We start from the raw sequence: 14,482 nt of genomic DNA on the forward strand, positions 1-14,482 counted from the left end.
ACACAACAGAAATAAAGCTATTCAAGCATGCTCGATATGATGCAGATGCACTATTTAAGTGTTACATAAATAATTTCTTATAAGTTGCCAAGTGTTTGCCAAAAACCCAAATCTAAACAACTGCTTCTAAATTCCCAAGACTGAATTATTGTACAAGAACTATGATAACAACGTGACTGATCAATAAGCCAAGTAAAAATTTTATAGTTTTGTTAATGTTTTAACCTAGTTACAAATTCATGCACGAGAGGCCAAATTCAGGTCCGATTTGGGCAAGATCCTTGTTTTACATAGTGGATTCGCCCGTATTTGCGGACCCGCAAATCCAGACGAATACACTGTAAAACAAGGATCTTGCCTAAATCGGCACGAATCCTCGAGTATTGGCACAAATCCACGCGGATCCACTAGCAGGCCAAGGTTTTAAGTGGGTCCAGCTTATTTAATATGACTTTTGTAATATGTTTTTTTGCCTTCTACCCCCACTATTTTAAGGTCAAGGATCTGCCCTTACCTTAGAATAGTAGGGTAGGGAGGGCCCTTTTAATATAGGGGGTAGGGGGGCTTAGAATAGTAGGGACCCCCTGCCCCCGCAATATAGTTGGAGGAGAGAGCCCTTAGAATAGTAGGGGCACCGGTGCAGTGGGAGGAGATGACCCTTTTATTCAACATGCAAACACATTTCACCTCAAATTCGTTCTCTATTTCACTCTCTCATTTTAAAATTCTCTTTTCGTTTTCTATATATAATACACACACACACACACGAATCCTTACAAAACATAATAAGAATTTTTTTACAAATCCGTTGATCTGATTCGCATCCGCAAATACAAACGAATCCACTATAAAACAAGGATCCTGCTTAAATCGGCACGAATCCTCAAGTATTGGCGCAAATCCACGCGGTTCCACTAGCAAGCCAAGATTTTACATGGGTCCAACTTATTTAATATGACTTTTGTAATATGATTTTTTGCCTTCTAACACTAAAATGGCTCTTTTATTCAACATGCAAATATATTCCACCTCAAATTCACTCTATTCAACTCTCTCATTTTATATTTCTCTTTTCTTTTTGTATATATAATACACACACACACACACATATATATATATACACACACACACACACATGAATCCCTATAAAACATAATAAGAAATTTTTTTTACAAATCCACTAATCCGATTCGCATCCCCTCTTATATGACCTCTAAATAATTAAATGATTAAAATTCAGCTATCAAAAATAAATTATAGATGACTAATTTTAATTATTTAAAAGGATCATACAAATTTACCATAGTAACAAGACTCGTCGTGAGTCGAGCGAGTCATCCAAGTCGACGAGTTGAGTTACCTTGGCTGGGTCAAAATGACTTGTTACCCTGACTCAGCGGGTCAATTGGGGTGACTTGGCTGACTTGGTTGGCTGACCCAGCTAAATTTTATTTTTATTTTTTCAAAATTTACCTTTGTACTTATGTAATCGATGTATGTTATGTATGTGATCAAATTACCTTCTATTTCATGATTTTATTGTGTCTTTTAGCTTTATTTGATAATAGGTGCATGGAATGCTCTTTAAATCCTTAAAAAACTCTAAATTGCAAGGGTTTCATCACTTTGCCAAGTAACTGCCGAGTCCGAGCTGGGTCCGAGTCTTGTTAATTTGCAAGTAATAGGTTAATAAGCAATATAAGTGTCTTTAAAAAGTTAAATATTAAAAAGGGCAGAAAATTTGAAATGTGTTTCTAGAAGCTCCTTGGATTGTTATTGAAAAACCAATGAAAACCTTATTTGTAATATGCCTGAAATATTTGATCTTGTTGAATTTTGAGGCTCCTTTGGAGCTCAAAACCCCATAATGAAAACCCTATGGGATTGCTAGTTACAGTTGTGAAACTTATAATAATTTGTTTTCTTAAACACCATATTGGAGGTTTAATTATATTTGCTTTGGATCTCAATTCGGATAACGACATCTACATCGAATGTAGATTTTCTACCATTGCTACGCTTGAAATATGTGGACCTTTTGTTGGTTGAATCTCCTTGTGAATAACACTGGAGATATTAATATATTTATAAGAAGTGTCCTAGTAACAGGATATTAGAAGATAAGTTATTCAAATAATGATTTATTTAGCTTAATCAAATCTGCTACTGCATTTTGAAGGGCGATATTGGAGGAATGAGTGCCCTGTTTTCTCTTTTCAGGTTCTCTAGTTTTCAGCTCAGTGGGAAAGTTCATCAACAGTAATTCATTGATTCACTGGTCGGCAACATATATTACGTTTTGCATGGGAATGTGAAGCTTCAGGAGGGCAATTATTGAAATAAGCCACCATTTTAGCCACTTTTCTAAGGATTATTATTGTTTTTTTGGCCGTGTAGTCTTATCCAAGGATGTGCTATGCTGGGTATATCGGACATTCGTTGCATTTTACTCAGGTTGGTATTCAACCCCACTGGGAGCTCTGATGACTTTCTGATGCCCACAGTGATATTAATGTACTATGAGAACGTCCTCCATGATGTTCCTGCTGGTGTTGAATATATGTATATTTCTTCACTGAACCTGTGCAAGTCTATCTATATCAACAAAGGATAGACCTGATGTTATATTAAGATTATTATGGTTTTACTTTAAACAAGAATAACGATTACATTTGCTTGTCATTATTCTTGTCAATAATCACTATAGAATGAACTCGTGAAATCGGAAATTTATACAACAAATTTGCATCAAATATTGTTAGGAATATTGCATCCTAGGATTCATATAACTATTATCAGTTAGGTTTGTGAAATAGATTATATAATAGTAGTATGGATTGAGTTATTTAAAACAACTCCATATATTTTGGGAGGTTGTTGTAGGCGGTAATTATGCCAGGAATAGTTAAAATAAGGATTTTGTTAGTTAATGTAATAAAACATCATTCTGAAGGGGTGTCAGTTATATCGCCAGTTGTGACGGTTGGAACCTTAATCAACCATGTCAAGTTTGTTTGTATGGAGTCCAGAACAAATGAAAGGGTGGTGAATGTTGGTATTGTGGGTAATGTAAGACTTTGGTAAAAGAATAAAAGTAATATTCTACCATTGTCATGTGTTTGTCATATTATAATAAGCTTATGTTATTCTTCTGTTAATCTTGCATTGGTGTGTAGCTTCTATACTAAGACCACTTCAATATCTGATATGTTAACACTTCCATATCTGACAGGTAAACACTTCCACAGTGGCACATAACAGTTGTAAATAAAGTACCCTGTAAAAAAGGATTTGTGAATCCTATAAATATGCACGTCTTATTGAACAAAAACAATGAACAAAAGACATTATTTTACAATAATTTTTTGCAGCCTTTTTTAATATCTGCCCACTTTTCTCTTTTGGTATCAGAGCTGGGTATCTCAAAATTTCTTCCACTGTGTTTTCATGGCCTTCCTCAAAACTGAACAATAATTTGAAATTGACAATGTTCCGGAAAGATGGGATAACTAGAATAACACACAGAAATTGTTTGAAATGAATCTAAATTTTGTGTTAACAATTTGAAATGGAAGATGGATTTGATATGGTCGCAACATGTATAATTGAAAATATCACTATAAATATGCACGTCTTATTGAACAAAAACAATGAACAGGACATTATTTTACAATAATATTTTGCAGCCTTCTTTTATATCTGCCCACTTTTCTCTTTTGCTATCAGAGCTGGGTATCTCAAAATTTCTTCCACTGTGTTTTCATGGCCTTCCTCAATACTGAACAATAATTCAAAATTCACAATGTTCCCGAAAGATGGCATAGCTAGAATAACACACAAATTGTTTTAAATGAATCTAAATATTGTGTTAACAGTTTGAAATGGAAGATGGATTTGATATTGTTGCAACATGCATAATTTTAGAAATCACCAAAAGCCAACTTTTGCGAAGGCCTGGAAAAAAAACTTGACAAGAACTTCACAAAAACTCCATAAAAAACTAAGGAAACTTGAAATTTTGCTTAAATTTAATTAGAGGAGATGCAAAATTCAATGAGGAGATGCATCTGATGAGTCAACAAATGAGTACATGGAAGAGACGAGCTGAGTTTAGATATATTTAATTGATTTAAATGCAAACTGAGTACAAAATGGCATCCTCATGTAGAGTGTTGATGACCGGTGGCCAGATAATATGGACTCTGAAGCATAATTTAAATAGCAAATAGTTTTTGTAAAACAAAAAGTACGACATCAAAAGAATTTACATCTTTCTCTTCGCAGCAATAGATAATCTTGGGGAGAGCAAGAACTAAAGGGTTTAGTCCGAGTTGTCCTTTGTGGCTGTGCCTCCTGACTTGGCATGAGAAGTTGTGCCTCAACCTCCACCATGATGCAGATGCTTCAAGCACTAGTAATGACTAGCGTCTCTATTGATGGTTTATTAATTATTTTATCAGGTGTGTTCTCCATCTCATATCTCCTTTCTTTATTCAGTTTATTCACCATGTTAATATTTATTATAGACAAAATAGATATAATTTATTATTATATTAATTGCTACATTTTAATTTAATTATACTATCTGTTATATATCCACTATCAGAAAGGGGACATGACACTGCTCCGCGGCTTGCCTCTCCAAATAATAGATGTCATCCTTGGTAAACAATGGAGGTTGCTCTTGCACTGTCCAATCACTATAAGGACATATATCCTCGAAATCAATTGGACCACCTGATATTTACTCTCTCTTACTTGTGCACAACCAAAGACCATTTTACAAAAAGGAAACGTCATTCAGACATTTCTGAGCTAACTTATTCCTTTTCTTCATCTGGAAAGCCTCCAATAAGTTGCAATTACACTTACAACAAGATGAACTACAAATCTTCACTTTTGGCTCAAAATTGCTGCAAAAGACCTCATCAGAAGGAAATTAGTCAAAATGAAATTAGAATGAGGGTTTTTTGCATCTCAAGCACTAATTCTGCAGCCAGGTTTTTGCCAAAAGTCAATGAACAAAATCACTACGGAATTTTTTTCGCAAAAACACTCATGAGCTTTTAAAAACTAGTCAAGTTTTGCAACTATGGCTGTGTGAATGTTTCATCGTTTACCATCTAAAGTAATACAAATTTCTAAGTTAATCTCCTTTACTGTAGTTTTTATTCAATGCTCTAATCATAATGAAACATGCATAGAAATGTTTAGAGGCAACAGGATACATATGATCATTTCAAGTTCATATTTTGCTAAATTCCAAGAATATCACATGAACAGTCAACAAATCACCATTTTTATATTACCTTTGTTTAGGCAGTTGGAGAAAATGTAGAAAAGACATTACAATGTTACGGCAGCAGTTAACTATTGGCACAATTTAAAATGGAATTAATGAACACAATGGCAAATAGAAACAGAAGAAAACTACACTTGTTAGCATAGAGCTAGCACTTGAAGAATTGGCAAGCAGATTCTAAATTATATAATGGTCCATACTGCCCTGATCTCAAAATAATTAAATAAGAAATCAGAATACCATATGTATATAGTCATTGAGGAAAGACCAGATTCTTGGTCTTCTTGGTGTCTAAAGAGTTAGTTTTTTAGTATGTTTGATGTTAAGTTGTATCCAGGTCCTTATGCTGCACACCACCAACATTTTCATAGTTTCATGGTGGCAGTATGATTTGAATCAGTTGTAATATGTATACATATGTAGTTAGTTGAATCAGTTTCATTGTGGTAGTAGTATTTGAAATAGGTTATACAATAGTGGTACAAATTGAGTTGGTAATGTTTACCAACTCAATATATTTAAGGAGGCTGTTTTGCAAAACAATGAAAAACAGAAGAACATATTATTTTGTATAAAACTTCTACAGGCTTCGATTATTTCTGCCCCTTTCTCTTGTATATAACTACACATGTGAAGTCAGCAGCATTGTGGAGAAAATAGTGAGAATTTTGGGAAAAAAAAGGGTAAAGAATTTACAAAGAGACCATACATTCAAATTTGTAAGCAGCAAAGTAATACAAAAGATAGGTTTCTTGAACAAGAATATCTATAAGACTATTATTATTAACATTTCGAAAGTACTACAAAAGATAGGTTTTTACACAAGAATGACTATTATTGTAACACTTTCATCACAAATATATGCAACAGGATATTTCTAACATTCTCCAAAGAGAATTTGAATCAAACATTCAAATGTCTCAAATTCTCAATGTACCCCATACTAAGTATCAACCAAATACGCATTATTTTCCAGCCTTCCAGCAAAACAGTCTCATTGAATGGCTGTCAAGTCGAGCAAAAACGTTCAACTTGACAGACAAATAGCAAGATAAATAAAAAATAATTTTATGACATTATATTGCATGTTCTGTGTACACGCTACAAATATATTCTCGAGATAAGCTAAGGTCACAATAAAAAGCAAATGACCACATATATTTCTTTTTATGAAAGTTCAGAATAGATGTAAGGAACCTTGAAGCGACGGTACCGGGCTTCATTGTTCCCCAAGTAGCGCTTGATAAAGATATCGGTAAGAAAACCAGCAAGGCCATCTAGCAGCCAACCTGCATTCATTATGCCTGTTACAAAATCTCTATGCCATTAAATTGAAGCAATTGTGGAGTCATTTTGTGAGCTTAACGTACATACCATCAGTTTCTGTCTCAGGAGTAATAAAAATCCCAAACCATTGCCGTGCTAAGGCATAAGCCAGTTTAATTCTGGTGCCAATAACCTACAGAAACGAAATGAAGTGAAGAATACATTTCAAGACTATCAGTTTAGAATGGTATAGTTGAAACACAATGGTAAGAATAGTACCAGTATCCCGGAATTAATTAATATCAAATATGATTACCTGATCTATCACACGTTCATCAAACAATATATGAGAACTGAAAATGGACATTGAAGCGCCAACAAAACCAGAAGCTAATGCAGCTTCAGAATCAATAAAGACTTGTTTATATGACCCAAATGGAAAGGATGCTTCAAGATACTCCTCATAGTAACTGTGCCATACCAATTATTCTTAACTTCATAGATCATAGTCCTGCTGAACTGAAAAAAAGGGACGAAAAAAAAAGTTTAACAAGCACATTGTTAACAAATTTATATACAAACCTGAATACATTGTGGAAGAAGTTAACGGTGCATTGCAGCTTTGAAAGATATTTGGGCATTGACATATGAGAAATAGTCACATTATGTCGATCTGGATGCACCTCAAAGGGGGCCACAGCCAATGTAATAAATTGAGGATTGACAGGAATATTCACACAATACACGTATGTTTTACTCCGTGGATCATCTTTGCCAATGACCTGCATAATAAAATCAATCATAAAAATTCGAAAGAAACACAAAGATATGAAGTTAAGAATCTCAAACCCAGTGTAACGACAATCAGAATCAGCAAGGCCAAATCAAATTGCAAATCTGCCATGAATCGGAATCGAATCGGCTATGAAGCAAATTTTAAAAACCGTTGAAATTTAGAAATTTTAACAATTTAAAAATTATTTCATGCACCCTTTATTGAATATAACTTAACACACTATAATATCATCAAATAGAATCTAACATACATAAACAAGGAACATAAATGATAAATCTATCACATATGTAAAATACAAATTTTAGCTTAGGGAAATAGAAATCATTGCATCATAATGAGTCATGACATAAATATATAAAATTATAAATGTTGTCAAATCATAAATGTATATATAAGATGAAGATACATAAAACCAATGACATCATATCATAAATGTAAGTAAGATGAAGATCCATGAAACATGCCTATTTGTAAACAAAATGAAAAGACAAGTCTATCTGCTCTAGCTCTAGCTCAAGTCTATCCCTCACTTTTCCTCTCTTTTGTCATATTCAACAAATAGAAGGCCTTTTAGAGTTATAAGAAAGAGAAATGTGAAAAAAAAAAATTCATTAAAAAAGTTGTATTTTTTTATGTTTTCAAGTTGCCCAATTGGGCTGCCCACTTTTTTCCAGCCAATTCATGGTGATTCGTGCCGATTCATGTGATTCAGGGCAAATCATACCAAGAAATTGTCAATTTGATTCACAGATTCAAAAAAAATCACCTAGCTTGAATCGAACCGCCGAATCGTGTGAATCACCGCAACTCTCATTACTATGCTCAAACCTAATTCAACGAAACTTATCCAGTATACAAACAATAAATGGATAAAAAATTAGTACTTCATGTACCAACCTAGTTTGAAATTGAACAGCAATGTTGTGCTAAAATACCAATGTTGGGATTTACAGCAACATTCAGTTCAACCCTCTGCAGAATGTGCCTCAAACATTCCTGGAATATGGTATTTGAATGTCCACAAGGCGCTTGAGAGAAAATTATTTTTAATGGTGTAAATAAGTATTTACTTATTACACTTACTTAAGTTTATTTAGGTTAATGCATTATTTAATTATTTTGTATTATTTTATTTGTGAGACACTTAGGAGTTTGTGCACTATTGTGAGTTGTCTTGATGACATCATAGGGGTCCGCACCTCTTTTAAGCACATGGTGTCTACAACACAGGAATCTTCTACACACATGTGACACTTTGTCATTCTTATCCATTCATCTAGAATATTGGATAAGGTGCTTAGTTGTCTTATCTTATTGTTGTTTCTAGAGACATTCTAGGTGTTTCCTAAGAGGCCTTTATATACAGGGACTCCTAGTGTGTTGAACATCACATTCTGAACAGGGCAATGTATTCAGACATACTCTGATTAATTGATCATATCCATTTTTGGTCTACTGTGTGCTTGTGTTTGAGTTCTTAGTTCTTGGGTGAATTTTGCCCTTAGGCAAATTCTTACAATTTTTTTATTATTCTCCTTAGTACTTCAAATGTTCTTGTACAAGCACAGCATAACGAAAACAGGGAAAAAGATCAACGGGTTACAGTCTTTTCTTGTCAATATAATTGTCCATCTTTTTCATGGAGTGCTTGGGACAAACACTGGAGTGAATGAACCATGTTGTCGTAAGGGCCTCTCGTCGGTTAACATGCTCATCATTGAGCACTAGTCTGCAATGGGTACTTACTGAGAGTTATGAAATGAAAGATTCCTTCTTATCTTCTCTCTAGTTGGACTCTACCTTGAATACCTGAATCAATGAATTCATGTATTAGTTTTTCTTGTATCATCATTGATGCGGCGCACCTCAAGCACATGGGCAGTTAGTTGTGCAAACAAGGTACATTAGCTCATGGGATGTCAAGCCTAAATGACCATGGATAGTTGATAAGTATCAAAGCATGTAACCAGTATCATATCATAACTAGGATTTTGTGGGATGCAATCTCATAAGGCATTTTGATTTTTTGAATCTGTGGCTTAAGAGTTACATGGCTAGTTCAACTTTTTCATATGATGGTGAAAGCTGAATGAGTACAGTATGGGTGACAATTGAATGTTGTGAAGTGTCACGACAGAGAATATGAGTGTTCCATGTGCACTGAGAACAAGATATGGAGGATGGTATAAAATAGTAAATAGGAACCAAAATGTTGTGAAGCATATTACTGAGAGAGCATTTTTTATCAGGAGAGAGGTGCAATCATCTCTTGTAGCAACGGAAATGCCCTCTCTAACATATGCTTTGAGATAAATAGACTAATTTTACTTTTCTATATTCAATTCCATACATGATGATTCTGTTTCAATCTTGCTCTGCTGTATAATAACATTGGATGATGGATACTTAATGAATATACTCTATTTCATAATTTTCTCGTATTATCTTGCAAACTCTGTGAAACATAGGCTGTTTCATCGCAGCAAAAATCTTTTGGAGATAAAATCCATAAAAAACTTCAATAGATTGGAATTTAATTGGGCAAATTCAGTTTTTCAGAAAAAAGGGAAAATGAGAAAGAGAGAACAAGAAACTAAGAATAAGAGATTAGCACATGAATTGTTGAAAATAGATTATTTTTCAATTGTGTTTGTATCACCAATTACATTACATTACACAATGCATTCTCTTCTTCTTACTCTGGTCTTTAGCCCCTACTATGTCATCTCAGAGAGCCTTTAGTTCCCTTGCAACTAAAATTGGTACTCCTTTGGGACGCATCTTGTCTCCTCTTACTTCGTTCACACAATCCTCCTCTTCCCTGTCAGACCTTTTTGGCTCTGATAATAATATGATGGGAGCAAAGATGACACCATCCAACTTACCCAATTAGAGACCTCATAGCCTTGAGCAAAAATGATGTTGCACATTTGATCCTACCTATTTGACCCTATTGGTCATGTTTCGCCCACTGTCCCTAAATGGTCCTAAACAGAATTTTGGGCTCATTTGACCTTAAAATTACTTCAATTAATTACATCACATGACCAATTGGTCCATTGGACCTTCTTACATTCATCCTACTCTACTTGCTTGCCAAATTTTTTTCACCCTAGTTTGATAAGTTGGTGCTCCTGCACCACAATACAAGTATCAGCACACAAAATGTATATATACAGAAAATAAAACCAATGTTTGAATCTGATACAACAGGAGTGTCTAATACTGATACACATCACATAGGTTATTAACTTCCATATCCTTAGACATCTCACTCAATATCAGATCACATTAAAGCAACATAAGTATCTCACATATACATCTATGACTTAGAAAGACTTCCAAAATATGAATATATTGATCTAACTCAGATTGCATATTTAATAACAAAAGATATCTTTCAGAAATGCAGAGATCCACAAACTTCTTTCTCTGACACCACAAACTTCTGAGAACAATACATCAAGACGACAAATCTGAAGTCGCACCTTCATATATCAAAAGAACCCACCACACATAATTTTCATCAAAGCTCCTATAGAATAGAGAATCCAAGAACCAATAGGTTACATGGTAGAAGAGAAAGGACTGATGCCACCAACATGACCAGAATCAATCAATGCAAGAGCTGTGCAATGCCATATCAATAATGGTGCCATGTCCCCTTATGATTCAGCAATGACAACAATAAGGAATAAACAGTAAAAAGTAAGAATGATTCCTGTTGCAGCCAATGAAATCATTGACAGTTACTCCATTTGTGTTGTTTAATTCTAGTAACTTAACAATACTATGCATCCACTGATGCCTTGTGTTTTCAGACCCCATCGCCTTTAAGACTGGGGCCCCATGGATGGGGGCTTCGTTAAGGATAGGGCAGTGGTTGCTGAGCCCTTTTAGGAATGTTTAATGGTGAGTGGTCTTATGAACCATATAGTGTATTGTAGCTTAAGAATTTCAGCTACTAACCTTGAGGAAGCTAAGAACACTTTAAATTTAGAATCTATTAAAAATGTAAAAACTTTGTTTTCCTTCTAATTTATTTTAATGGTAGGAAAAAATGAATAGATTGTAGAGATGTGGCACAAATTTTTCCCTAAGCCGGTGCAGTTATTTCCAGTTCCACCCCATTTTCACCTGCTCAAATTTAGAGGGCTTAAAAAGTAGGGGATCCTATATTGGAGGAAAGATTCTAAGTAGTCCTTTAGCTCCCCCTCCCCTGAAAAAAAAAATTCTAAAAAATTGAGCCCAAGACCCCTCATTGGACCCTGCCTATGACATCCAGCAGAGTAATGTTTTTATTCACTTTGATCTTGTAAAACTGTCCTAGTTTACATCCAGTCAAGAGGCAGTGGACACAAGCCTTGGTCAGACTATATACTAATGTGAAATATCCCAAACCGGATATTTACCTGATTTCTCCATCAACATATATTCAAAACTTAAACATAGGCAGATGTAATATGAAACAACAATAGAAACCAGTAGATTTACCAATAGATATTAACCCATTCTTTCTAAAAATAAGATTCAGGATTCAAGCATATGGAAATGAGGTACAAACCAACAAAATGAAACCAGTAAACTCTCATAAAACTCCATAAAACAACGTTATTGCATTATACAACAACAATAAAATAGCCAGCATTCACAATCCAATCTTAAACACAATTTTACAGTAAGATTGGAACACTAAGAGAAGAAACTGATGTGACATCTCCATGGATAATGGGTTTGCGTCCATTGTCTGCCGGCACGAGGGCCTATGTCCTCACACCGGTTGAAAGTTGAAACTTTCTTGAATGACTCGCAAGAGAGAACTAAAATCTGAATCATAAATCAAACATGCCGAATGAATGAGTCTCTTCTCATTTTATCGTCACAGTTGTGACTCTTCGACTCCTTTACTGGCTTTTCATCTTATCTCTCCTTGTCCTTTTTAGCCCACTTTATAATATTGAATTGACCTTTTATAATTTGAGTCCACGCTCTCCAAGTCAATTTTCATATTATATAAAATTGAATTTAACTTTTCTAATGTCCCAAAAAGGGGACATTACAAATCTCCCCTCCTTGAAATTGCTTGTCCTCAAGCAATCAGTACCAGGATCCCATATGAATCTGCAAGTAGTTTTGTAGCCCAATCTGAAAAAAATCCGGCCACTCTACGAAGCAAGGTGTCACTCTACATCCCATCCATTAACTGGATCCCTGGATCCAATATAAATCTATGAAATATCGCTCCACCTGTAGATTGTAGATTGTACAACTCTGATTATCCTGCATCAAGTCTCAAACTGAGTAGAACTATAACAAAATCCTCAATAAGCCATAGATATATACTGTCAACACCTGGATTCCAAACCTTGTTGCAATATAAATGTATGAAATATCGCTCCACCTGTATATTGTACAACTTTGATTATCCTCGCATCCAGTCTCAAACTGAGTAGAACTATAACAAAATCCTCAATAAGCCATAAATACATATTGTCAACACGTAGATTCCAAACCTTGTTGCCATGACCATTAGATATGATAAGGTAGAAATATATCAAGAGGCTATGTATAACCCAGTAGATGGTGACGAATCGTCCAAAATAGATGATGTAAGAAACAAGGCACTCAAAAACTACTACTAACACCACGGGCACATCGAAAACCATACCATCATCATAAATCTGGAGAACCCCCAAATACATAGGTGCAAAGAGTAAGTATGAAACTAAAAATCCATTCACTATGATTGAAACATAGCTCTGATAAAAACTCCCCCAAAGATCTACTCAATGGCTGATGTAGGGAATCCATCCAACTCCTACATGGGTTGAAATCGGGAACCATATGATCCTATGACAGGTGATGGTAGTCGAATCAACACTCCCATCCTGTGACCAAGATTCACTACTAGGAACTGTACCAAGATCCGATAGTCTGAAATCATAACCATCCTCTTCATGGCAATCAAAAGGAGTTCCCTCGTTTATCACAAAAGGGGGATTATCAAAAGTCCAGTCAGCATCTAATTCAAACAAGGGGTTGTCTACAAGTTGAATGTGATCTGAAGTTTTGGCACTCGATCATTTGGGGCAGCCATCCAAGTCATACGTCTACTAAATGCTATCAAGTTCATCAATTGTTTCTTGGAAAAACTACTGCCTCCCTTTATCCTCAAGTTCCCTAGAGTGATTCATGATCCTAATCTAATTTTTTGCGTCCTAGAAGGGAAATCCGAGCATCATCTAATACCTCATGAGTATGCTTAAGCTCTCTATTGAGCTCCATAATCTCATTCCTTTCTTTATTCAGCTGATCAACATGTATTTTAGCAACCTTAAGAATGTAACCTTGTCCAAAAGAAAACATAAATAATCTTATTTCAGAGTTTCAAGAGCTGTTTTGAACACCTGCGAATCAGCAACAAGCCAATCTCCGTCCACTCCCTTTCGAGCCTTCCTATAGAGATCCTAAACCATCCTGTGAGTGTTGTCATAACGTACCAAGGATGCCACAACCATGTCTTTACAAACCTTCAGCTGGTTCTTTAAGGTATGCATTTCATTGTTGTCATGTTGAAGCAATTCATCCTCTTGTAGTGTCATCTTGGATTGTTCCGCTGGATTCATGTCCTGGGCATAAGAGATATATGATTCATCACACCTCTCAAAATCATAGGCCTTCTTTCCTCCATTCTCTTCATTTTTATGCAAAGGCCAAGGTGTTGCCATGTTATCATTTCTATATAAAGGCTCATCATACAAAGACCCCAACCTACTAGTATCTCGTATGCAACTGAACTCATCAACTTTCTTGTTAAAACTAACCTCCAAATCACCAACATAGAAACTTGCACCTTGTGTAACACTTTCTACGTAATCATGGAAAGGTTGTGAATCAATGGTAGTTGACTGCTCTTCTTTCCAAAGACCCTCTCTTAGATGATCCTTCATACTAGACATTCTTGATACACATTTTTGCACTGGTCCTTTGCAAGGAGATCCTGATCCAATTTCAAATACTTCATTTTTGCGATATCAGTCTTATTTTGTTGTTCTGGATGAAAATCCATGTAATTGCTAAAGGGTAAGTCATTCTGAACTCGAGTGAGAAGTTTTCTA

General features: G+C 35.1%; 1 protein-coding gene across 2 annotated transcripts in view; it reads right to left on the reverse strand.

Moving 5' to 3' along the window:
- Window positions 1–14,482, reverse strand: part of TAF2 (TBP-associated factor 2) — a 234,990-nt gene that overhangs the window by 134,847 nt on the left and 85,661 nt on the right. For both annotated transcript variants that reach the window (XM_089805997.1, XM_089805998.1), the window contains exons 5-8: window positions 7,151–7,350; window positions 6,885–7,038; window positions 6,677–6,761; window positions 6,500–6,591 (exon numbers count right to left, since the gene is read on the reverse strand). In XM_089805997.1, the coding sequence (XP_089662123.1) occupies window positions 6,500–6,591; window positions 6,677–6,761; window positions 6,885–7,038; window positions 7,151–7,350 (531 nt within the window). The remainder of the gene's footprint in view (window positions 1–6,499; window positions 6,592–6,676; window positions 6,762–6,884; window positions 7,039–7,150; window positions 7,351–14,482) is intronic.

The sequence above is a fragment of the Cupressus sempervirens genome, chromosome 10, assembly GCF_028749045.1.
Source record: "Cupressus sempervirens isolate cs-2001-9-10 chromosome 10, ASM2874904v1, whole genome shotgun sequence".
Lineage (NCBI taxonomy): Eukaryota > Viridiplantae > Streptophyta > Pinopsida > Cupressales > Cupressaceae > Cupressus > Cupressus sempervirens.